This window comes from Perognathus longimembris, chromosome 1, assembly GCF_023159225.1.
Source record: "Perognathus longimembris pacificus isolate PPM17 chromosome 1, ASM2315922v1, whole genome shotgun sequence".
NCBI lineage: Eukaryota > Metazoa > Chordata > Mammalia > Rodentia > Heteromyidae > Perognathus > Perognathus longimembris.
This window is the reverse complement of record NC_063161.1, coordinates 141,170,764-141,197,421: the sequence shown is the minus strand read 5'-3', so window position 1 is coordinate 141,197,421 and position 26,658 is coordinate 141,170,764. Positions and strand designations below refer to the sequence as shown.

The window sequence follows — 26,658 nt, the reverse complement described above, 5'->3', positions numbered from 1 at the left end:
AGGAAGCACCAAACCCTGAATCCAGACTCCAGTTCTACCAAAAAAGAAAATGAAATGAGAACGTCCTGCCAATTGCACCAGGACAAACACTTGAAAGTGTTTATTAAATTAGTAAACCGGAATCTGGGCACCAGTCTTTCAGAAGTATTCTCCCACGGCATTTCCAATTTGCAGACTTGGTTTTTCCATTACTGAAAGTACAGTCTCTTGAAAGTAACTTCTCTTTTGGGATCCCGCCCGAGGGGAGAAGTTGGTCTTAACCAATAAGAGTTGAGTTATTAGCTAATTAATTAATTAATGTTTGATTCTCGAAAAACTTGGTACTTGCAGTGACCAATGGGCAAAAGGAATCCGCGGGGAGGAAGGAGCCCGCGCTTAGCCTCCTGGGAATTGTAGTTTCTCGGCAGCGTCTCCCGAGTGCTTAGAGGCCAGCTGCAAACTACAAAGTCCGCAAGGCAGCGCGGCTCCGCCCGCCTTTCGTCCGCGCGCTTCGCGAGCTGGCCGCACCTCCTCCTCTCGGGGGCGGCGGCGGCCGAGGCGCGATGGCCGACCGTGGCGTCCCCGCCGAAGTGTCCGGCCCTCGGGGTTCTCCGCGGCAGGAACCCCGGCACCCGCGTGCAGCCGGGCCGGGTAGCGGTGAGACCCCACGCTCGGCGGCGCTGGCGCTGCGTTTTGACAAGCCCATCAAGCAGGCCTTCTACAACACGGGGGCCGTGCTGTTCGTGTGCCTGTGCTGCGGCGCGGCGGTGCTCGTGTACTTCATCCTCGAGGCCTTCCTGCGGCCCCTGCTGTGGGCCGTGCTGTGCGGCACCTTCCTGCACCCCTTCAAGAGCTCGCTGACGCGCCTGGGCCGCCACTGGCTGCAGCGCCTGCACCGCGCGCACACGCCCATCGTGCTGGCCGCGCTGCTGCTGCCGCTCTGCTTCGCCGACTACGGCGTGGAGGCCCTGGGCGAGCAGGCGCTACGGCGCCGCCGCCTGCTGCTGCTGCTGGGCGCCGGCGGCCCGCTGCTGTACGGCCTCTACTGCCTCGGCAGCTACCTGGGCGTGCAGGTGCTGCTGGCGCACGCCGGAGCGCTCATCTGCCGCGGGCTGGACTATTTCAGCAGCCTGTGGGTAAGTGGGCGAGTGAGCGAGCGAGGGGCGAGCCAGACTCCCCGGCGCCCCAAGATCGCTGCGGTCAAGGGGTGTGTGGTGTGTGTGTATACGTGTGTGTGTACGTGTGTGTACCCAATGCCCGCACCTGGGCTGTTAGCGCCCACGTTCTGCCTGCTTTCCCAACACCCAGAAGGAGCGTCGTGTTCTTCCTGAGAGAGGCAGTGTGATTTGAAACAGCCCTGCCTGCCCCTAGGGTGGACACGGCCCCTGGTTAAGCGCAGTTCCATTCTGTGTGGGGAGGGAGGTCTTTAGTTTTACAACTCTGGTCGGGAAGTTAAGCGGTGCTCTGGCCACCCTCAGTTCTGCACATCTGGGCCACGGAGTTGGAAGGGATCTTGGTGATTCCGGACTTATTTGGCCGAACTACAGATACAGAGAGGTGACTCCTTCCCAGGCCAAAGGTTAATTAGGGACAAAAAGGGACTGGCTGCCTTAGTTTTTTTGTTTTTATTCCCCCTCTTCCTTTACATAAAGGCCAGGGCTGCCTCTCAGTTCAGATCTTTTTGAGGTTCAGGGCACAGAGTGTGGAGCAGGCCCCTCCCTCAGCATACCCCATGCTCGACCATCCTCTAGAACTGATCCTCCTCTGCCCCCAGGGCCCACCACTACCCATGGATTACCAAGGCAGGTTGGGTGAAAAAGAGGTAGTTCTGTGAGTGATATTTGGGTTCCCCCTAATTCTTCTTTAAACTTAAGGAGCTTTAGATTCGAAAGGAATTTCAAAGACAACTGAGTGACACATTTCCTGACTCACTCTAGGCCAGTTTATCCACATATTTACAGGGGATGGCTAAAAACAAGTGGATGGTTAAGAATGTTAAGAATGTTGATTAAGAAACAGTAGTACAGGGACTGGGGCTGTAGCTCAGTGACAAAATATGCCTACCTTGCTTGAGGTCCTACTTTCAATGCCCAGCACCACACCAAAAAGTACTAAAGTTTATTCACCTCTTTGTCAGTGAGATGAAGTTCAGTGTGTCTCAGCATCTACTTAAGGTTATTGTTGGATTATTAATTGATCGCAGAACTCCTGTCTTGCACAATCAATAACCACTTTTCAAGTTAAAAGGTTGATTGTGTTGTTAGGTACTGAGCTTTGTGAGGAACTTCAAAAAGGGGAATGAAAGCTGGGTGGATCACACCTTTAATCCTAGCTACTCAGGAGGCTGAAATCTGAGGATTATGGTTTGAAGTCCACTGGGGCAAGAAAATCCTTCAGACTCTTATCGCCAATAATTCACAGAAAAAACTAGAAGTGGAGGTGTGGCTTAAACAGTAGAGTTCTACCCTTGAGCGAAGCCCAAGAGCAGTGTGCAAGCCCTGAGTTCAAGCCTCAGGACTGGTTAAAAAAATGGTGTGTGTGTAAGAGATGCAGTTTCCTGTCATCATCTTTATTACCACAGTGACCTGTTTTGGGTGCTGGGCATTGAGCCCAGAGCTGCATATTAAGCATGTGCTTCAGTGTGGATTTATGCCCCTGGGCCTGAGACATGAGCATATTCTAGTGGAGCTGATGGTCAGGTAGGTAATGTTCCTTACCTACCAGTTAGCACCCTGGGCTGTGAGAATGTGATCTCCCCAGAGTTCCATGGCTGTGGTTCACCTTTTTTTTTTTTTTTTAAATCTGTGAAGAGATCAAGCCTAAGGGTTTCCTGGCTATTTAATGCTAGTGCTCTACTGAGCCATTCCTCCAACCCTACAGCTCATTTTTCTTTTTTTTTTTTGGCCAGTCCTGGGCCTTGGACTCAGAGCCTGAGCACTGTCCCTGGCTTCTTTTTGCTCAAGGCTGGCACTCTGCCACTTGAGCCAGAGCGCCACTTCTGGCCATTTTTCTATATATGTGGTGCTGGGGAATCGAACCCAGGGCTTCATGCATACGAGGCAAGCACTCTTGCCACTAGGCCATATTCCCAGCCCCCCCTACAGCTCCTTTTTGTGGAGCCTACTTCACCTACTTCAGTGCTCTTTTACCTCATTAGGCAATGTAGTTTAATGGAGTAAATGCCTCTTAGGTAGAAGGCAGATCACCACACACTGTTAAAGAAGTCTGGCTTGAGCAAGACTTTGATGATTCATGCCTATAATCCTAACTACTCAGATGGGTGAGATCTGAGGATCTCCATTGGAAGCCAGCCTGGGGAGGAACGTCTGAGACTCTCGCCTCCAAATAACTACCCCAAAAAGCAGGAAGTGGAGTTGTGTGCTACACCACCTTTGAGGGAAAAAGCTAAAGGACTCTGCCCAGACCCAGAGTTCATGCCCCACTACTGGCACAAGTAAAAAAAAGAAAAAGAAAAAAACGCAGCATGGCATAGTTATCATTCAGAAATTCAGTCTCGTCAGTTTCAAAGATATATTTGCAGGTTCTGCTATGATTCTGACAGTTGATACTACCCAAGTTATATCCATCAAACTAGAGGAAATTAAAAATGAAAGACCTGCCATTAATGAATAGCATGTTTAGCTGCATTAAGAAGTCAAATGCATTGGTAAATTGGCCTTGCTTAGAGGCAGATGAGGCATTTCTTCTTGTCCCTCACAGATACTCAGTAGAAAGTAAGTGAGCATGTGGGAAGAAGTATCTGCAGCTTAGTGTATGTAGCGTTGAATATCTTTTTACTGAGGATAAACCTTCATGTTTACATTTTACTTGCTTTGGTTGTGGAAGATGAATGAAAGAGCCAAAATTGATTAGATTCGGGAATCAAAATGAAATTTTTTTTTTGGCACTGGTGAGAATTGAACTTAGGGCCTTATGTATGCTAACTGAAAATGTACTGTGCTACTGATCTACATCCCCTCAGTGATGATTTTTAGAAAGGCATGTAACTTAGCCCTTTGACCACAGAGATGGGGGCAAGGGAGAAGAGAAGGGATTAAAATACAACAAACTATTATAAAAGAGATGTTATGAGTTAGAAGTGAGTGGGACACCCTGGAAGGACTGAATTTTGAAAGTGTGAGAAGCAGGTGTTGAGTTTTGCTGGAGCAGTTGGTGTATAGTGTGCTTAGGAAACTGGGAGCTTTTAGCCAGACTTGATGAAGGCCTAATGTGACTGGGCAGAGGCTGACTTTTTTATTTTGCCAGTTCTGGGGCTTGAACTCAGGGCATGGACACTGTCCGTGAGCTTCTTTTGCTCAAGGCTAGCACTGTACCACTTGAGCCACAGCACCACTTCTGGCTTTTTCTATGTATGTGGTGCTGAGGAATCAAACTCAGGGCTTCATGCATGCTAGGCAAGCTATTCTACCCACTAGCCACGTTCCCACTCCCTACTGACTCTTATCTCATAGTCTACAGCATTTAGTTTGTGAACCCTAGCAGGGCTCCCTTGCCACAGAACAATGGTCTTTTAAAATTTATTTTTGCTTGTAGAGATAGGATCTCACACTGCAGTACAAGCCCCCCTCAACCTCATGATCCTGTATTAACCTCCTGAGCGCTGAGATTACAAGGATGTGCCTCTATGCCTATATGGTGTTAAGCTTTCTTAACTTGTAAACATGATCCTGCTGCTGAAGAGCCTTATAAAGGAGAAATACAGAGGGAAATGTTACATTTAAGTAAACCCTCAGTTTGGTGAAGGGACAATTCACTTAAGACCTAAGTTTTGAACATCTGCCATGTGCTAGACACTGGACTAGGTACTAACACAGATGCACTTTTATTTTTACAACAGTCTTGTGGAGTAAGAAGAACGGATTTCCTGTCTGAGAAAACTAATTTAGTGACTTGTTCATGCTCTTACAATATAGTATTCACTAGACCTATCAGCAGAACTCTGTGGTAACTTTTTTTTTTTTTTGGCCAGTCCTGGGGCTTGGACTCAGGGCCTAAGCACTGTGCTCAAGGCTAGCACTCTGCCACTTCAGCCAAAGCACCACTTCTGGCTGTTTTCTGTATATGTGGTGCTTGGGAATTGAACCCAGGGCTTCATGTATACGAGGCAAGCACTCTTGCCACTAGGCCATATCCTCAGCCCCTCTGTGGTAACTTTTGATGAGGATTTAAAAAGTTTCCCCAGCATATGTGTGCCAATGAGTTTAGCTTAATTTTTTTTAAATTAAAATTTCACTAATTGACTTTAGTAATCAGAAAAAAATGTAAAAGAATTAGGTGAACCACAGTTGGTTCCCACTGGATTTTACTTATCTAGAAACCTTATTTTTGTCTCTCCTGTACAGTGCCCCATCCAGTGTCTGTGTACCTGTGTTTTCCGTGGTTATCAATTATCCTCTCAGATTGAGTCCTCTATCTCACTTTACATTTTTTCAGATCACTTCACTATCCTGCTTTTAAGTGGAAGATTAATCCTTTGTGGTATAATTTTTTCCAACAGTTTCAACTGAATGAAAATATTTTCTTGTCTTAGTCAAAAATTAGTGAAGTCTGTGGCCTATACCTGAGATATGAAGTTGTACAAGTGAATTCCGAAAAGCTGACACCTTTTTCTACCATTTTCTCCTGCTGGGAGCATTCTGATTCCCCCACCCCGCTTAGTTCAGATGTGTCAGAAAAAAATGAAAACCACTTACAGTTTTTGTGGTAGTGCTGGATTTTTTTTTTTCTCCTTGGCCTCTGATCCATTTTTGTTACCTTTATAAAGAACCTTGAGGTAGAAAGAACAGTGGCTGAATAATCAAAGACCTTGAATTAGAAACTTAGTTGTGATCTGGACTAGACCAGGACCCTACTCTACCACTCCACCCTAGTTGTGTAAACTGAAGGTTGACTTGGATGATTTTCTTGCTTACAGATCACAAGAGGCCATTAGGAAATTCATGCTGGCCAGCCTTTGGCCTACTTCATTCCACTTTTAAACCCTTAGGTTTGTTGCTTATTATCTGGTGCAGTGAAGAGGAAGTTTCCTGAGATAGTTCTTCCACTTAAAAATTCTTGACTAACTTGACATGTGACAAAGAGAACAGTTTCCAAATTAAAATGAAGCTCTTTTAAAGGATAACCAAATACTTGAAATAATTGCTGCTTCCAGCAATGATTAGTTCTTCATAACTTGGGAGTAAATCTAGTATTATTCTCTGAAAAAAAATATAGAAGTGAAGCAAGGAAATTTTTCCAGTTCATGCCTAGAAGATAATCTAAAACACAGTGCTTCTGCTAATGTTTTGTGTACATAGTAATACCAGGCCAGGAAAGTATATCCTGTGGTTTAACCTGTTGGATGAAAGGAAAATGTGATTATCAGTTTTCCATATATGGAATGTTTAGTTAGTATTGCCAGATTTCAGATAGTCTTGTGTAGTGTCTAGCATATAGTATTGTAAAATGACTGGGGACTATACATTTTTGAAAAGGACACATTGTATTTTAAGATTATGAGTTAAGGAAAATATGCTCTCTTATCTAACTGTAGCTCAGTGATTCGTGCCTGGAACTGGATTCACTCATAAACAGGTTTGCTATGGTTGACTTGTTTATTAGGAAAGGCTTAAGAATAAAATGGGTTTGTTGTGGTAACTGCCTATAATCATAGTACTCTGGAGGCTGAAGCTAGAGCAAGGCAAGTTTGAGTCTAGCCTTGTTTACATAGGTGAGTTCAAGACCCTGTCTCAAAACAGATCTCTTAAGAGGCCTGAGAGTAGGAATTGCCTGTGGTGGATAGAGGTATAGCTCATGATAGAGCCCTTGCCTCCTAGGTGTGAGGTCCTGGGTTCTGTGCACAGCACCAAACAAAGAAAAATAAAAATGGTGCATGGAAAGTGAATATACAAATACTTATTCTCACTAAGTTATCTTAAAGACTAGGGCTAAAATTTAAAAAAAAAATAAAGTGGATACCCACTGGTACTCAGTAGACACTATGATGAAAATGAACTGTACAACTTTTGGGTCAGGGCAAGAGGGAGAAACTTGAGGAGAGAGAAGGAAGGGGTGATGTTACCTAAAAAGAAATTTACTCATTACATGACTTATGAAACCATAACCTCTCTGTATATCACCTTAATAATAACAATACAAAATTTTAAATGAGATACCATTTATACATAGCTAGAACATATAATTCTGCATATTGCTTTCATTTATCCTTGTATACCTCTTGTTGGTACTAGAGATTATGCTTTTTATTAATTTAATTTTATTCATATATGATATTGTGTTTTAGAACAGTCCCTTTTGTTGTTATCTTTCTCTTTTTTATTTAGTTAAAAATTTTGCATGTGCATATATTATATTTTTCTTAGAACAATCACCCCTTGCTGTCCATTTGATTTATTGTCCTCTCCCCTCCCCTCTCCTGTCCTCCTTTTCCCTCCCCTCTCCACTCCCTTCCTGGTGGCACTCTGCTTCTTGACCCATACATCCAGCTTTGTTTTTTGCTGGTTATTTTAGAGCTAGGTATTGAGAACATTATGCTGTCCTAGTTAGCCTTCAATTGTGATTCTTCTACTCTCAGCCTCCCTAGTAGCTAGGATTACAGGTGTAAATGCTTTGCTTCTGATATCGCTATAGTATAAATACTCTCCCATCCCCCCAACTAATTTGACAGATTTTTTTCTTAGATTTGAATTTGAAATAGAAACACTCCTGGTAATTGTGCAATCATGTTTACTATAGACTATACACTGTTTTTACAAATGGCCATATCATTTAACTGAATATATTTCTGTGAATCTTCTCTGAGGACACACTTCCAAATACTTTTTTAAAAAGAATTCACATCTGTAATCCTAGCTACTCAGAAAGCTGAGATCTGAGTCACTGTTTGAAATCACTCTAAGCAGGAAAGTCCATGAGACTCCCATTGTTAGTTAACTGCAAAAAGCTCTAAGGGAAGCTGTGGCCCAAGTGGTAGAACTCAAGCCCTTAGTAAAAAAGCTCTGGGACAGTACCCAGGCCTGGCACAAAAAAGTATAATCCGTGAAACCAAAAGAGGATCCCTCCCTCCCCACCCCCTAGTGGTAGGCCAGTGGCTCTGCCACTTGAGCTGTATCTCTAACCACCGAAACAGCATTTGTCTTTATTGGGTTTTTTTTTTTGGTCAGTCCTGGGGCTTCAACACTGTCTCTGGCTTCTTTTTGCTCAAGGCTAGCACTCTACCACTTGAGCCACAGCATCACTTCTGGCTTTTTCTATATATGTGATGCTGAGGAATCGAACCCAGGGCTTCATGTATACATAGGCGAGCACTTTAACCACTAGGCCATGTTCCCAGCCCAGCCTTTGTTTTTACTAAAGTCTAGTCTTATTTGAATTACAGCCCATTGTTCCAGCTGTAAGATATTTTGAATCATTGTAGGTTACCACAGTTTTTATTGACCCCTCCCAGTTTTGTGTCATCTGCGAGTTTGGTTAGTAAGCCTTCTAGCCTTCTAAGTAACTGACTTAATGTGTAAGAGCTGGTCACCTCTATGTCACATATTGATCCTTTTACTGAGGGTCACTTTTGATTTCACAATTTGTAGTCAGACTTTGGAGCCAGATTTTTGGATTCTTACATATTAGCTGTCTAATGTTAGTCAAGTCACTTCTCTGAAATCTAAGTTCCTTCATCTGTGGAATGAAATCATTGTATTTCATGAGGATATAAGGATTAAATTAGTTCCCTGTCACTCACACTCACAGCTTGTTCTGAGCTTAACAATCAAATCTTGAGTTCTTTGAATTTCCAAGGTTAATTTGCCTGATCTTACACTTCTAAGGCTATTAACTCAGGACCTTGAGCTTAAAGCCCATATCCTTATATATATTTCAGCTGAAGAGCTCTTTAGGGTCAGGAGTGGTAGAGCACCTCCCTAGCAAGTGCAAAATTCAGAATTTAAATCTTAATACCAAAAAAAAAAGATAGAGGTCTTTAATATTTCACCTATTTCATTTAATGTTTTACCTGATAGAATGGATAGAAGAAAAGTATTGTAATCTTCTTTTAATTATAAAAGAGCTAGTGCTCAGGAAAAGCAATTAGGAGAAAACAAAAAAGTAAAAGGTCTGACTGATGGGACTGGTTGTTAATTAAGCACATGGTTTTTGCCAGCCTGAGGCCCAGGGTTCAAGTACTAGGGGTGGGAGAAGAAAATATCCAGCCTCTACTACAACTACTACTTTTTCATTTCCTTTCCTCTGCCATTTGGTAGATATGGTTATGCATTTGTGGCTTTGCTGTGGATGTATTTTACTTTTGGGGTTATACCATCTTAGAAATTTGAAAACTATTTACTCCCTGTTAAAAAAATAATTTCAGAGGTTTTACAACATTTTTATGGCATGAATCATCCATAGTTAATCATTTTCCAGTTGTCCATCTTTTAGATAATTATCTTCCTACTATTCTTGATGACACTCTGATTAGCTCCTTTTAATAAAAGCTTTTTCAAAGGCTATCATTATATGTAAGGATAAAGTCCAAAGCTAGATTCTTAGAATAGAAGCTATGAACATTTCTAAGACCTGTGAGTTACTTTATTGAAGATGTGACTAAAATAATGCATGGGATGCTTGATCCCCACTTCCCCACTCCCATCTTTGTAGTAATGCCAACAGTTTTCTCCCCCTACAATACTCCGAATTACGTCTTAACTTTTTTTTGTTGTTTCAATTGGCTTTTCCCCCAAAGTTCATATCAAGCTTGAATTTTATATCCTTAGACTTACTTTAATAAGTTCTTGGTGCTCAAGTTGTTCTTGTGCATATTCTATTAAATATATATGTGTTATATAGGCTACACTGGGTGATTGATATTTCTTTATTGGGGACAGTTTTTAATTTTTTTTGTTTTTATTAAATAGTTGTATGCATTACAATGCTTCTTGGTCAGTGTGGATGGTGCTTAGGTGCTGGTAGATATTTAGTTTTAGGGAGAACAGAAGAGGGGACACTGGCAGGTAAATTTTTCAGGCATCGGTTCTTCAACTGGTACATGCAACTCGACTTAGATTCTAACCACCTGTTACCTAGATTATACTAGCAGTGTCACATTTTAGGTATCTGCCTTCTTTCTACTTGTAAGAAATGGTGCTTTCATAGTAACAAATGGGCTAAAACAGGATTTTAATCTTTTTTTTAGAAAACTTGCTCCCCTCACCTCCCCTTTAGTCATTAATTGGCAGAGAAATTTTTAGGAATTCCACAAGATTAGGTTTCTGCTTTAAATTAATTGCTAACCTATATATTTGATATTTTAACTTTTAGGTTTTTCTGGGTATAAAATGAGTTTTGAACTTTATTTATTTATTTATTTATTTTGGCCAGTCCTGGGGCTTGGACTCAGGGCCTGAGCACTGTCCCTGGCTTCTTTTTGCTCAAGGCTACCACTCTGCCACTTGAGCACAGTACCACTTCTGGCCGTTTTCTGTATGTGTGGTGCTGGGGAATTGAACCCAGGGCCTTATGTATAAGAGGCAAGCACTCTCGCCACTAGGCCATATCCCCAGCCCTTGAACTTTATTTTAAAAACAAGGTATCTTTGTTAAACATATAAATATTATTTAAGTGTTACTATATGAGATCAATGCCTGTTCATTTCAAAATAGACAGGGAAGGAAGAATCAAGCATGTTCCTTTAATACCACCAACCACCTTCATCTTTCCAGTGTTATGTCTAGAGCACTCATGGGATTTAGATGCTTGCAAATGTTGTATAATTGAATGTTCATCTTCATGTTTATATATATATATATATATTTATATATATTATAACTATGTCCATATTTCATTTATTTAAGATCTGGACTTTGGTAGTTGGCTATGTGTTGACCGTTTCATTCAAGTGGAATGCAAGCACTGAACGCTATCTGAGAGCAATTTCAATTCCTGTTTGGATTATCTTGCTTTTTCATTTAGGTGGGTTCTTCCTCCTCTTTTTTTTTTTTAAAGTCCAGTTTAATGTTAGCAGATGCTGATTATATAAGTGAAAGCTCTTTGTAGTGTTGCATTTAAAATTAAAATGTAAAGTGAGTTCCTTGTGTTACATTTAAAATGTCTCATATAAAATTCTTTCAAAAGGGGAAATGTTTTGTGCTACTCCCATTAATTTTTAGTGACAATGATATGCCTTAACAATGTTGATCTTTTGGGAAGTCTTTGAGTGTCTTCTGGTTTCGAGAGCTGCCCAATTCATGTTCAGTTAAAGTCTGTAATGTTTTAAATGTCAAACTTTTAATTACATTATATATTCTATTTCAGTAAAGCCCTTTAAAAGTAAGTATATAGTAACTTGAGCACACTTGTCTGTCAGTCATTTTGCTTGTGTTATTGTGATGGAGTATACAGATAAGTAGTTAAGAATCAGAGGTATTCTATGTATTAAGTAGTAAAGGGACCAGGGATGTATATCCTGAGTAAGAGTCAGGGACTGGGGCAGGAATGAGAGAGAACATGGAAATGAGGATATAAAATATGAATGCGTTTGTCTCATATTTAGAGGACTGTGTCCTGTGAAAGAGTGCTTTCAGCAGATCTCTGTGACCATAAAGAATGTCAGATCTGAGTAGCTTTAGAAAAGCAAATCCCTGGTCAACAGGAGTAGTAGTTGATATAGAAGCTGTTGAGTGAGCTCCCTCTTACATAAAACCAGTCATTGTTAGCTTGGTGGCTACTGAGATGTTATAGAATGATTACTCAACATGATACATGAGGGTCTCAATATTTTAATGGCTGAGTTGATGAAAATATTAAATTCTAATTTAAAATAAAGTTTACTAATGCAGAGTAGTAGGTAGCCTAAGATATTTTTAGAACACAACCATTACAAATGAAAAGTTGATTGAAATGGTCTCTTGGTTAGACTTTGATTTGAACAAAATATTATTTTCTAGCTTTATCGTGTTGGAATGCTGGTTTACCTGCAAGACCCACAAAAATCTGATATGACTTGTTTTAAATTTGGGAAAGGCAGAAAAGGGAAGCAGGTAGTAGATAGAGCTCAAGGAAATGTAAGTGGTTAGATGTAGGGACCTTACCATGGAGACTTGTTTACATTTTTTTCCTTGACTTACTGAAGAGGATGCATGGAAGCATTTGCTGTGCTCTTGGGGACTCTTTGGTCCTTGATTGAAAGAATTCATACCTAGTGATATTTTCAAAGTCAGATCAAGCTGGGCACTGGTGGCTCAGGCCTCTATTCCTAGCTACTTGGGAGGCTGAGATCTGAGGATCACAGTTCAAAGCCCGCCAGGGCAGGAAAGTCTATGAGACTCTTATCTCCAATTAACTACCAGAAAACCGGATGTGGTGCTATGGCTCAAGTGATAGAGCACTAGCCTTGAGCTGAAGAGCTCAGAAACAGCACCCAGAGTTCAACCCCCATAACCTACCAAAAAAAAAAAAAAAAAAAAGATCAGGCTTCATGACTTCAAGATTATCTCTGATTCTGTTCATTTTGGGCTCAAATGTAGGGTTTGAGTTTGTGGTTTTAAACCCTGAATGTGTTTTAGGAAGACTGGGTTCCATAGGTGACAAAAGCCCATGAAGGATGATGGGCTGGGACATACTAAATCCTTTAGGCTGGTGCCACAGAGAGCAGGGATGAATTTGGAAGAATTCCTGAACTGAGATTTGTCTGTTGAATGGCCTTTCAAAATATGTTCATTGTGAAATAACTTAACTAGCATATACAACAAGTTGTTCTGTAAATCTACAAAACTGATCTTTACAAAAAAAGTTCTAGGTTGGTATTTCACTAAAAATATTCTTAATAAATTTCAGCATCATTGGCTGGCTCATGGAGAATTCCAGTATTCCTGGTTATTGTTTTCCTGATGTCTGTGGGCACCCTCTATGAAAGGCAGAATGGGAAAGAGTCTGCTGGTAAGAAATACAATATTCTGTAAATATTCCTATTAGAAGTATTTTGAAGAATAGTTTTTAAAAAAAAGACAAAAGAAAAAAATACAATAAAATACCTTAGGTTTTTAGACCATATCTTAAAAAATCTTTTTTGGTATTTATTAATTGAGGTATGGTTTATGTGAAATTAACCATCAATCATTTAAAAATGGCATTTAGTATATTTACAGTATTTTGCAACCATTAACTTCATCTAGTTCTAAGACACTTTCATTATCCCAAAAGGAAGGTGTACATGTACCAATAATTTATTACTTTATGGGTGAATAATATTCTGCCATATATATATTTATGTTAAGTTTTAGGAGTCCTATTAGTTTTGATATGTATTTGAATACTTAGCAGATATATAATTTGTAAATATCTTCCCACTGTGTGGTTTGTCTTCTCTTGATAGCCTTGTTTGCTGTACAGAAAACTTTACATTTTGAAGTCTAAGTTTCCTATTTTTTTCTCTCATTACTCGTGCATTTGGTGTCACAGCTAACAGACTATTACTAAATCCTAGGTTATTAATATTCATATATTTTTCTCTGAGAACTTTATGTGTGTGTGTGTTTTGTTAGCTCTGGGGCTTGCACTATAGCCCTGGACTCCTTTTGCTCAAGGATAACACTCTACCACTTGAGCCACAGTGCTGTGTCTGGCTTTTTCTGTGATTAATTGGAGATAAGAGTCTCTGGGACATTCCTGCCTGAGCTTGCTTCAAACTTTGATTCTCAGATCTTAGCCCTCCTGATTTGCTAGTATTACAGGCCTGAGATACTGGCACTTGGCTTAAACTTTTTTTCTTATTTGTTTCATTTAGGTCATTGATTATTTGAGTTAATTTTTATATATGGTATGAGGTAAGAGCTCGGTTTTTTTTTGGCAAGTGGAAATTTGGTTTTTCTAGCATAGTTCTTTTTTCTTTAAAAAAGAAATTCAGCCAAGCATAGATAGTAGATTTGTTTCTGGACATTACATTCCCTTCTTTTCCATTTCCAGTATTCTCATTCCCATTTCATTTTGTTTCCTATCCATTGTTTTTTTGTGTTTGTCCTTATGTCAGTACTACATGGTTTTGATTACTATGGTTTGTAGTAGGTTTTGAGTAGTATGAATTTTTTACCTTTGTTCTTTTTCAAGATTGTTTTGGTTATTTGAGAATTCTTGCATTTCCATATTCTATTTTACCATCATTTTCAGTACTTTTGCAAAAAATGTCTGTCTGTGTGTATGTCTGTGCCAGTGTCCGAGGATGAATTTAGGGCCTTGTACTCTTGCTTGGCCCTTTTCTGATCTTGGCTGATGCTCTACCACTGTGCTACACCTCCGGCCTGACATTTTTGCTGGTTAATTGGAGGTAGAGTCTTGAATTTTCTACTTAGCCTGTTTTCAAACCTCAATCTTGTAGATTTCAGCCTTTGGAGTAGCTAGGATTATAGGCCTGGCCCACTAGCACCTGGTCTGTAATGGGTTTTTGATAAGGACTGTGTTGAATCTGGATTACTGCCATGTTGACACTATTGTAACAAAAACCTTTCCAGATAAAGGACATGAAATGTATTTCCAATAATTTATTTGTTCTCCTAATTTCTTACATAGTATCCCACAGTTTTTAGCGTATGAATGTTGTAATTGATTTAGCTTATTCCTTAGTTTTTACAAAATTATCTTAAAAATGAAATGTTTTCTTAATTTCTGTCTTGAATGGTTCATTGTCAGTGCATAATTAGAAATAAAACATACTTGTGTGATGATCTTGTATCTGACTTTGTAGAATTTGTTAGTTTCAGTTTTTTAGTTACATTTTTAGGATCTGTGAAGGAGTAGTTCGTATGTATTAAGTCTTTTTTTCTATTTTTTCTTTTTTGTTGGACATGGGGCTTGAACTCAGGACTTGGGTGCTGATCCTGAGTTCTTTCGCTCAAGGCTAGCACTCTGCCATTTTGAGCCTCAGCTCCACTTCCCATTTTCTGGTGGTTAATTAGAGGTAAGAGCCTGGTAGACTTTCCTGCCTAGACTGGCATGGAACTGTGATCCTCAGATCTCAGCCTCCTGAGTAGATAGGATTACAAGCGTGAGCCTCCAGTGTCTGGCTTGTGTTTGGTTTTTTTTTTAGCACAAAAAAGTGGGTTATAGGGAACATTCTCTTTTGGAATATGCATTTTAAACTTAATTATGTCATGAGCACATTTCTGTGTTAACATTTTTCTGCAGCATTATTTTTAGCATCTTCATTTTATTCTAGTCACAAGGCTATTTGTAGCACTCTGATATATTTGTATAGCTATCTTCTAAACAGTTTTTTAAAGAATGAATTACTTTTTATTATTTTATTTGGTAAATGAATAATGTCTGACAGTCCTAAGGTATCTTTGAAACCATAAGTATATATAACCTTAATTACATATCTCTTTGACTTGAAAATAAGGAAAACTTTATTTTATTCACATTTGCTATTGGTTTAAGGTTCTATTTTTTAAAACTTTTTTTTTTTTGCCAGTCCTGGGGCTTGAACACAGAGCCTGAGCACTGTCCCTGGCTTCTTTTTGCTTAAGGCTAGCACTCTACCACTTGAGCCACAGCACCACTTCTGGCTTTTTCTATATATGTAGTGCTGAGGAATGGAACCCAGGGCTTCATTCATGCTAGCCAAGCACTCTCTACCACTAAGCCGCATTCCCAGCCCCAAGGTTTTATTTTTTGTTGTTGTTACGCCTGTCTTTCTGTTCATTTTCTTTTAGACTTTATGGTCATATGTGAGATAACTGGAAGTTTTGGAAAGTTTTAGAAGATAGTTTTCTTGTTTTGGAAACTAGTATAGAAAGCTTAGTGGTTTCTAATTCTTCCTCTGGTTAGTTTTATCTTGTTTTTCTTTTCTCTAGTTGTGGGTGATTCAGATCACTCTGCTTACCCTTTATCCTCACTGTAGATTGACTTTCCCTTTGGGTTGGTTTTATTCTGAGTTATGTTAAGGTCAGCTGCATGTATCTGTTCAATCAACTGAAGTTGGAAAATAGTTGGAAAAAAATTAAATGATATTTGATTCCATCAGAAATTAAAGCATGAGTTTGTTTGGTTCCTAGGTCTAGAAAACTCTTCTGGGTCATTATTGAGTTAGTTTTAATCTCTTCGAAACCCAGGGGACTTAGTTATTTTCTTTTGACCTGGGGAGCTCTTGTAAGCATTTTTTGAAAGTCCAGTATCAAATGTAGGGGAAAAAACCCAAAACATTTAAATGCCTAAATGCCTACCATGTACTAAGAACTTTTTTAATTTTTAAAAATTTAAGTAGTTATACAGCAATTCAATAATCAATTTCTAAGTATGATACAACTAGATCGGTGTCATCCCTTCTGTTGTTCTTCCCAATTTTCCCAACCCTACTCGTACCTTCAAGTTACCTTGGTCCATTTTCACATTTCTACATTGAATATAATGACTATATTCGCCTACTTTTCCTCTCTGTATTCATCTATTCTTGCTCCTCTTGACTTTCCAGAACAAACAAATAAGCTTCAGCTGTCTGGTTAGGAACTTTTAACTGCTTGCAGTGGTGTATGCTTATAATGGTGCATGCCTGTAGTCCCAGCAGTTGGGAGACTGAGGCAGGAGTGTTTTGAGTTGAGGCTAGCCTAGGTTAAGATAGGGAGACTATCTCAAAAAATGAATACCACCAACAAAAAGTGCTGTCTTTTGAAATATGAAAAAAAAACAATCCCAAACACCCCTCCCCCCCACAAAAATCAAAGGTAGCTTTATAAAATAGAGGACAGATCTGTTTGTGATGTAGGCATGTAGTTCAGAAGTCAAATGTCTTCCACAGCCAAACAGGTAGAGCTAAGATTTAAACCAAGGTCTTTGACCCTTAGCTCAGCATTCTTTCCTTTTGAATAATCATGAATGTTCTTCTTGACATTGGTAATTATAAGGTGAGCTGAAATTCCTTTTCAGGGAAGGCTTGGTAGTTTGGGTTCACATGTAATCTGAATGAACACGTTTGATCCAGTTAAGCTCAAATAAGAAAAAGTAAAAGAGTGGTCTGAACTTATTACTTATCTCTTATTCCATACTTATGGTGCTGTCAATTAAGTAGGCCTAGAATAACTCCTGGTCCATATCTAGGACCTCATGAGTGACATTGAAGCAGTTGAGAGAAAGATGTATTTTCCACATTAGCAGTAGAAATAGAGGCTTCTTCAAAGGAAACCTTGCAAGCTGTGTAGTCTTTTTTTGTGTGTATGCAGTGACTCCATCCAGCGGGCCTTTTTGCCTGCATTTTTGCCAACGGCCACTATTCCTGGGAAGAATGGAGTAGACCATGAAGTGGCCTTTTATTTAGAATGTTTCCAGAATATATATTCTTATGATTATTACAAAAGTTAGTGCGTTTGTTGTTGAATTTGTTTTATTATCATAAAACTAGACTGAATTTCTCTCCTGGTCAGTAGCCTGCTTCCTTGAACTTGTGACTCTTACATCATACTACTCTTGTCCCTGGGGAAATTGATACTTGAGGTTTGAATGCTCTTTCCATTTTTTTTTTTTTTTTTGTCTTTGAGTCTCAAGATATATTCCCTTGTTTGTTCTTAACTTTTTTTAACCAAATACCGTGACCTTCCTAGAATCTTAGCCCTGGCCTTTTTCTGTTCAGATCGTTATTGTTTTTGAAGTGCTGAAGGACACCACTAAGGGAGAACTCATTAAAATGCCTGTTTGATAAGAGCCTTTGCTTGCAAGTACTCTTTGTTGATTTTCTCTGTGTGCTGTTCCTTTCATACTTTAGTGAAGTTCAAGGTAGTCTAAAAAATTGCGGAATCTTTTGTATATTACCTAGAAGCGTTTGCATGGTCTTATTGATGTTAGCAAAAAATGTTGAGGGCTGGGGATATAGCCTAGTGGCAAGAGTGCCTGCCTCGGATACACGAGGCCCTAGGTTCGATTCCCCAGCACCACATATGAAGAAAACGGCCAGAAGCAGCGCTGTGGCTCAAGTGGAAGAGTGCTAGCCTTGAGTGGGAAGAAGCCAGGGACAGTGCTCAGGCCCTGAGTCCAAGGCCCAGGACTGGCCAAAAAAAAAAAAATGTTGAATATTTACTGTACATTTACTGATGTCAGCATAGTAAAGTTAGTTCTTAAGCCATTGCCTTGAAGACTTAATATGTTGATTTCAGTTTAGTCTATGCAGAGGGAGATGGGAAAACATCTACTAAGGGCAAGAAGACTTAGATAAATAGATATATTATTAAGTAAAAGGGATGGATGGTACAGAGAAATATCTTAGTCCTAGTGGCTTGTGCTTACAGTTTGTACTATCTTTTTTTTTTTTTTTTTTTTTTTTGCCAGTCCTGGGCCTTGAACTCAGGGCCTGAGCACTGTCCCTGGCTTCTTCTTGCTCAAGGCTAGCACTCTGCCACTTGAGCCACAGCGTCACTTCTGGCCGTTTTCTTTATATGTGGTGCTGGGGAATCGAACCCAGGGCTTCATGTATAGAAGCCAAGCACTCTTGCCACTAGGCCATATTCCCAGCCCCCAGTTTGTACTATTAAAGCCATTAGTTTGGGCTATGAGTTATTGAGTGCTTTTGCATGCTATACATTACCATGAGAATTTCATATGTACTGTTCACTTGGGTCATGAAGTAGGAATTAAACAAGGGCATGTAGGCATTAATCATTTGCCCATGGTCATCTACATAGTAAGGTTTAGGCCTGGGATTTGAACTTGGCAGTCTTCTTTTCTCACATATGCTCTGTCTCTGAATTGTCCTTCCTTTGAACACAGAGACTCTGAGATTTTCCATTCTCTGGTCTCTTGTCTTCCTTGCACTCCTCCACTCTTCTAATACCCTTCAAGCCTGAAGCTCTTTGTAAGATGACATTGCTTTTTCTTTTCCTCTGCTTGACTTCTTGGGACATGTTTGCATCTCTGTCTTTGAGGAACTAGCCTCTCTTTGTCCTTTCCCCCAAATAGACTTACTCTGTTTCTTATCTGGTTCATGTTTGTATAAGTGGATTTAGAGGATGGCATAGTTGAGTATTCTTAGAAATAGTTCCTTTGGAAACCTCCTGTGATCTCCCAGCATGGATTAGGTTTCCATCCTGTGGCCCCTCCCCCCCACTTCCTACGCTACTTAACGTTATGTATTATATACTGGATTCTAACTAAAGATTTAATCTTTAGACTGACCTTGAGGCTAGTGTCTTGGTTTCTTATCTCAGCTTGTGGCCCAGTCACCTCTTCAGTGAGTGAATGCTTTAGGGGAGGCATTTAGCAATGTAAGTTAAAGTGGAGCTGAATGAAAGTACATATTTGAAGAGATCTAAGATGATTTTGTAATTTTGGAGCTATTTAAAAGACACCAAGAAATTTACTTTTGATGTGCCTCAAAAATGAGCCACCACTTAATTGAATTGCTTGTGTAGAAGTGTGTTGTATAGAAGTGTGTTTAGTAATGTAGGACCTTTGACTAGTTGTCCATTTTGTAGAAATCAGAAGAATACTGCTTTTCAGCAGAAGTGTGCATTGCAGTCAACAGCACACTGCCTCTAATCTTAGTAACGAGGGAGGTGGAAATTGGCAGAATTGTGATTTGAGGCCAGTCTGGGTAAAAGTTAGTGAGACCTATCTCAGTAAGCCAGGCATGGTAATCTATTCTATAGTTCCTGCTAGGTAGGAGGATTGTAATCTGAGGCCAGCTCAGCCAAATATGTGAGATCGTATCTGAAAAATGGCCATAGTAAAAATAAAGGACTGGAGTATGTTTCAAATTCCAGTAGTGGTGGGATAGTGTGGTGAGGAGGAAGTTTTCTTGTGAAGTTAAAAAAAAAATTCAAGCCTGGCACTTCAAATTTGTATATTCAATCCCTGTCATGCACACCAGCTTCCCAAATACACAGCAAGTTCAAAGACTTGGACGTTGTTGATTCTTAAGCATTCCTCTACATGGAAAAATAGGACTGGTACATTGGATCAGAAATAACTTTATTCCTGGTGAAAATTTTGCATTATGTTTAACTTTGCATTTCCTGCTTTGTGCATTTGCTTTAAAACTTTTATTTTTAAAAAACAAACAAACAAACTTTTATTTTTTTTAAACAGGTGCAGAATTACCAGGGCAAGTTATCTCCATGGCAGCTTCTACTCTGGCAAATTTGGCCATTTCCATCACAGGGTATGAGTCAAGCGGTGAGGACCAGCCTTCCACTCTGCCTGCAGGTGATTGATGTCATGAGGCATTTAAGGGTTTTCTGAAAAAATGTGGTGTAAGGGCTGAGAATGTGGCTTAGTGGTAGAGTGCTTGCCTCGCGTGCATGAAGCTCTGGGTTCGATTCCTCAGCACCACAGAAACAGAAAAAGCCAGAAGTGATACTGTGGCTCAAATGGTAGAGTGTTAGCCTTGAGCAAAAAACAGCCAGGGACAGTACTAAGGCCCCAAGTTCAAATCCCAGGACTGGCAAAAAAATACAAAACAATGGTGTAAATAGAATGAAGAATTAAGGATACTAGCATCACACAATGCTGCTTAGGCTTGCTGGTCTTTTTTTTTTTTTTTTTTTTTCCTGATTACCTTTTCCCTCTCATGTTTGGCCTTATATTACTTTTTATGAACTTAATTATTTATCCTCTTTGGGTTCCTAGCTTGGTTCTCTCTGCACTTTTTTTAAAAAAAGGCTTTTCTCAGCCAGGCCCCATGGCTCACACTAGGAGGCTGAGATCTGAGGATCACGGTTTGAAGCCAGCCTGGGCAGAAAAGTCCCCATAAACAGGAGTGAGCCCCACTCAGAGGTGACTGTTTTCATTGCCATACTTTCTAATAAACTTTCCTATCATGTCTACTAAAAAAAAAAGTCCCTATGAAATTCTTACTTCCAATTAACCACTCAAAAATCAGAAGTGGTGCTGTGGCTCAAGTGGTAGAGCACTATCCTTGAGCACAAAGAGGCACAGGGACAGTGCCCAGGCCCTGAGTTCAAGCCTCACAACCAACCAAAAAACCCCAACATCAATAAAAAAAGGTTTTTCTCATTTTTCTTTGGTTCTTTAGCACTCATTTTTTCTGAATGTCCTAGTTACCTTTCCCACGGGTTTTTCCCACTTTATGAGTCCATTATCTTATTTCCTATTTCTTTATTTTACAGCTGTCAGTTCTCCTTGTTTTGTGTTGATCTTTGTTCTGTTGCTTTCTTGTCTTCCTTTTACTACCCATTTCACTTGTTTGTGTTCCCTCTCTTCCCTATCTGAATCTTTCTGGAGGGAAGAGGAAGTATGGCTTTTATCTTCCTTGTCTAGTTAGCCATTTCTTTGTCCTAAGGTTTGATTTGCATGCTTCGTGCTGTATACATTGATAGTATCTTTAAAACATGTCCTCTGACTGTTCCGTTTTTTTCCTGGCTTCTGGCATTGCAGGCTCCTGAAAGATCTAGCTGGTGATTTATACTAGATTTGGAAGCATACTGTACTCTCATAGAGTTCAGGAATGTGGAAGACCATCCCATCTAAGTTGACATGTCTGATAGTGCCAAGGATATTTGGAGTTAGGAGAGTTAGTGCACTCTTGAAGAACTGAATTCAGACATGTCTTAAAGGAAGGGATCATCTAGGAGAAAGGCACTCAGAGTAAGAAAGCATACTTTTTCTTCCACATTGAGTCATGTTTCCAAAGTGAACAGAGGATGGTATTTTTTATTATGGAGATATCATTCTTCTAAATAACAGATACACTCACCAGCCTGGAACTGTCATATTGGAAACATACTTAACAAAGCCTAACAAAAGTATATTATAACTGGCTTGCCTTTACCCTTGGCTATCAGGGTGGTGAGTGTCAGTCCTAGTGAGATGAGCTGACTGACTCACCATGGTGCATGTTATCTTGGCCGTAAAATTTGGAGCTGAACATATAACATGAAAAGAAGCACTAAGGAAATTATGATGCCAATACTCAGAGTGCTGATTGTCTACCAGGGACAATTCTGTGTGCTAGCAATTCGGTGGAAGGAGAATAAAGGAGACCAGATCTTAGTCCTTCAGCTGACCTTGAGCTGAGAATGTGGGAAAAGATAATAAATGCAATTTTGTAAAAGATTAGAACAAGTAGTAGGGGGTTAGGATTATAGGTATTGTTTCTTTTCTCTTTTCTAGACTTCCTGAAATATGATAAACTTTTATAATTAACCATTTTTAAGTGAAAGGCAAAAAATGCAAGTTGTAGAATTTTAATAGTTCTAACATGCTAGTATGTATTGAATAATATTGCCTTGAGAGCTATATGATATTTGATGTATATGATGTGTTTCATCAAAACAATGAAGTGAAGAATATACCCTATAATGAAATCTAAAATTGTGTTAAAAGAGAAAGAAGGCTGGGATTGTAACTCAGAGTTTCAGCTCTTGCCTGATATTCATGAGGTCCTGGGTCTCATCCTTAGTACTACAAATGTAGCAAACAGGGTAGAATTCTTAAATATAGAGGTTGTAGTATATGTATTTGTGCTTTACATGGTTCAAATACTTTCAATGGTTAAGTAAAAATTTCAGCTACTGTTATATATTCTCTCACTGTCTTTAAATTATGTGTATATATGCACATAATATATATATTTATTTTTTAAAAACTTGAGCAGTAAAAAATAAAATATTCCTGCTGGGTGCCAGTGGCTCATGCCAGCCATCCTAGCTACTCAGGAGGCTGAGATCTGAGGATTGTGGTTCAAAGCCAACCCCAGCAGTAAACTCCATGAGCCACTTTAACGACAGAAAAGCCCAAAGTGGAGGTGTGGCTGAAGTGGTAGAGTGCTTGCCTTGAGCACAAAAGCTCAGGGACAGTGCCCAGGCACTGAGTTCAAGCATGTTAATTTTTTTTCCCTTTCTTTTTTCAGAATCCATGGACAAGGAAGGAGAACCTCCTCCAACATTGTCTGCTGCTTCTTCTCCTTCTTCTCCTTCCTCTCCTTCTTGTCCTTCCTCCCCTTCACCTACTCTGGGCAGACAAAGGCCCGAGATTGGAACGTTTCTCAGAAAGAAGAAAACTAGTGACATTTACTTTGTGTCTCTTGGCTGGGCCATCATAGTTGTCCAGCTCTGGCTGAACTTGTGGATTGTGCAGTTACTGCCAGTGCCCATTGCAGGTCATTATCTGGTTAAGTATGATCTTGTTTTGTCTCTGATAATCTTTTCCTTTTTTTACTGTTGGATTTTGATGTTTGAGATTTCACATTATTTTAAATAAAAGTTATGTTTGTACTTAAGTCATAAGCAAACATTATCCTGGGAATTTATTACTTGGATACTTCTTTAATGTTTCACTTTTAAGTGGAAATGTATTCATTGGCCTCATACAATTTCATGTGGTACTTAGGGCAGCTAAATCCTTGTAGAATAGTAGCCATTTAGCTGCTCATAATTCTGTGGAAGAGAATGTTTATGATCATCTATAGATTTGTGGTTGCAATTTGAGAGCTGCATTTTATTTTCTAGAGTGTAGCTTTTTTTCCCTTTCATGCATTTTTTATTGCTATCATAAAGTTGATGTACAGAGGGTTTACAGTTACGTAAGTCAGATAAAGAGTACATTTCTTTTTGAACAGTGTCATCCCTTCCCTCGCTCTCTCTCAGTATTGCCCTCCTATCTCAGCCCACAATCATTCTCAACATACTGTCTAGTGAGTACCACTACTACATTTGTTTGTCCTTTGTCCTACTATTTCTTGACCCTCCCTTACCTCCCATTTTATTTTATTTTCCTTTTGTCTGTTTGTTCCTTTATATTGTGCTTTTTAATCCAAAAATTTAGGCTTATGTATATTTGTAGGTAGGTATGCAAAGTCTTTAGTTTTCTTTTGTTAGAAAAATCAAATTATGTGTATATGCATGTGTGTTTTGGATATATATGCACACACCTACATACATATATATGCACACTTACATATGTGGCTGTATTTAAAAGAAATATTATGTTCCTCACACATCATTAAATCAGGTACTATAATACTGTACTGTGGTCATTTGAGGTTTATCTCTATTGGGCTGATTTTTGTGAAAGTTGTTTTTCTAAAGACTGACAAGAGTAAGGAAAAGTTTCTCTGACTCAGGTGTATTTAAGATCTCACTTTCTTCTTGTGATGTAGTCTAAGTCTTCAGTGGAAGCTGTGAATTCTGCCATCCAGGTTTCTCCTGCATTTAACTAGTCTTCATTTCCCAGATCAAGATTCTTCACCATTAATGAAAACATGATTTTTGGCAGCCTCTGCAATGGCCCTAAAGTCTAAATTTACTTGCTTGTTTACCTTCTAGTTAGTTTTCACCCTGCATTGTTTTCATTAAATTGGCTAGGTAATTAAATACCTAACCATTCTTTTAAACATTTGTTTTGGCCAGAACAATGTATTGTACCTGGCCTTAGGTAATTGCCAAATGTAAGTAGTTGAAGTTTGCTTCTACTTCTTATGTCTTCATATTTAGAACAAGACGATTAATAACAAGATACAATTGTAATTAAGGAAGTTGTAGTGATCATACTATTGCCATGCATTCTTTTAAGAAATAGGTAGGTATGCTTAGTGAAACATAATTTAAATTGCTCTTCTAGATTATGCTTCTTGTTTTATTTTTCAAGATGATTTATGTTGGCAAATTATGTGTAAGGTGCTGATTGGGCCCGTTTTCCTTAAAGTTTGTTAGCAAGGGTTAGATTTTCCTGTTAGGTTTCATATCTGAACCTTCTGATCATCAGAAGCATTTGTTAGGATCTTAGTAACACAGATTCAATAAGGTGGCCTAGGGAAGGTTTTCTGTAGTCTATAATACAGTTGTCCATAGGGATTTAAAAATGCCAATATGAAGGGATTGTTGGACTGGTATGTACTGAGTTCATGGCCTAAAATACTAAACTGAACCTTCAGGAAATAGGGATGAAGTTAAGAAAGTAAATCCTTGCACTTAGGGAAATGATACTAGAGAGGAACAGTTATCCAGTTCCAAACTTGAAGGCAAATCCCAGCCATCAAGAACACTTCATCTGGCCCCTCAACCTTCTTAGTTGGCTTTAACAGGAAGCTTAAGCCCTGTATAAAGGGCCACCACATTACTCTTCCAGGCATTTCTTCACTGGAATTTCCCTCTGTCCTGAGCTCCAATATTTTCTAGTTACCTGACACAAAGAGCTTATTGAATATTTGCCATTACAGTACTGGATATCTTTTTTTTTTTTTCTTCTGCCAGTCCTGGAGCTTGAACTCAGGGCCTGGGCACTGTTACTGAGCCTCTCTGTGCTCAAGGCTAATGCTCTACCACTTGAGCCACAGGGCCACTTCCTGTTTTTTCTGTTTATGTGGTACTGAGGGATCAAACCCAGGGCTTCATGCAAGCTAGGCAAGCACTCTACCACTAAGCCACATTCCCAGCAATATTGGACATTTTAATACCACCACAAGCTCATCAATTTGTGTAAAACCTCAGGGCCACTTGCAGCAGCCCTGAATACACTTGGTAGCTTCCATGCAGAGAGCCCTGGTGTCTGTTCAGATGTTTGGAGGAGCCTCAAATAGGGAAAGAAGTCACAGTGGGAAACCATTCCCTGTAGTGGTGTAGAATTGTAATTCTGTGGGTGTGGAGTACCTTGTACTTCTGCTGTCACTGAATACTAGGACATCTAAGAACAGAATTTGGGAAGAGTGCTATAATACCCAAGGAGATTGAGAGATGTCAGGAGTTAGTTTACTTAAAAAGGGGAGGAGTGGGAGCCATTGAACTATCAGCCATTTTCATGATAAGAGCATCTTAAATTTATGTGGGCTCTAGAATAATCCCTGAGTCTCCCAGCTGTTCAGACTTCACGGACTTCACAGAACATGGTGTATGGGTAGTGAGATTTTCATAGTTACTTTGCCAATCCTATCTGTTGAATACCTTGAACTCCCCCCTCCCTTTGGGATGTTTATCATTTTAATACTAATTTACTGTTTCACAAACTTTTTTTTTTGTCCTTATAGTGTGGATAATCAAAAAGCTTGTCATACATTTTGGAGTTGTGGACTTCCTGGCGAAACGGTGCCGTGTGTGGTGGCAGGTTGTTGAATGCTTCCTGAAGGAGCGGCAGGAGGCTTTAGCTCCATGGCCAATAATCGGGCTTGGAAAATTCTTGTTAAAAGTTGATAGCAAGGTATTATAAAAAATTGGGGCTGTTTTAATGGAGTTTCTGTTTCATGGTTTGAAATAATTCCATTTTCATAAAATAACATTTTATTTTGTAAATGTTGATACAACATTTAATGTGATAAAATTGTGTTTTGAATTATGGATCACAATAAGGATGGAATGGGTTCAGTTATAATAGGTATTGTGTGCTTTCTCCTCTTAACAATAGGAGAAAATGATTTTACAGAAGACTGAGTTCAACTTCCTGACTTAGGACCACAGTAAAATCTGAGAAGTTAAGTGATTTGCCGAAAACTAGGCAATTTTCTAGGGACTCCATTTCTTTGGAATTATGCTGAGTTACAGAGAAAATCAGATGACTCCTGGAAAGCCAAGTACAGAAGCTTATTAGTGGGAAGAGTAAGCAATTCAGGAAAACTGGAATGCTTAGCTTGTAAAGACTAATGGATTCACTGGGCGCTATTAGCTCACGCCTATAATCCTAGCTTCTCAGGAGGCTGAGATCTGAGGATCACAGTTGGAATTCAGCCCAGGCAGAAAAATCCCCTAAAGA

General features: G+C 39.5%; 1 protein-coding gene across 3 annotated transcripts in view; it reads left to right on the top strand.

Moving 5' to 3' along the window:
• Positions 1–523: 523 nt before the first annotated feature.
• Positions 524–26,658, top strand: part of Tmem245 (transmembrane protein 245) — a 78,532-nt gene continuing 52,397 nt past the window's right edge. For 2 of the 3 annotated variants that reach the window (XM_048338645.1, XM_048338659.1), the window contains exons 1-6: positions 524–1,115; positions 10,839–10,956; positions 12,820–12,921; positions 20,047–20,163; positions 22,829–23,077; positions 25,940–26,109. In XM_048338645.1, the coding sequence (XP_048194602.1) occupies positions 543–1,115; positions 10,839–10,956; positions 12,820–12,921; positions 20,047–20,163; positions 22,829–23,077; positions 25,940–26,109 (1,329 nt within the window). In that variant the 5' untranslated portion in view covers positions 524–542. The remainder of the gene's footprint in view (positions 1,116–10,838; positions 10,957–12,819; positions 12,922–20,046; positions 20,164–22,828; positions 23,078–25,939; positions 26,110–26,658) is intronic. The other variant, XM_048338652.1, reaches the window with a different exon arrangement.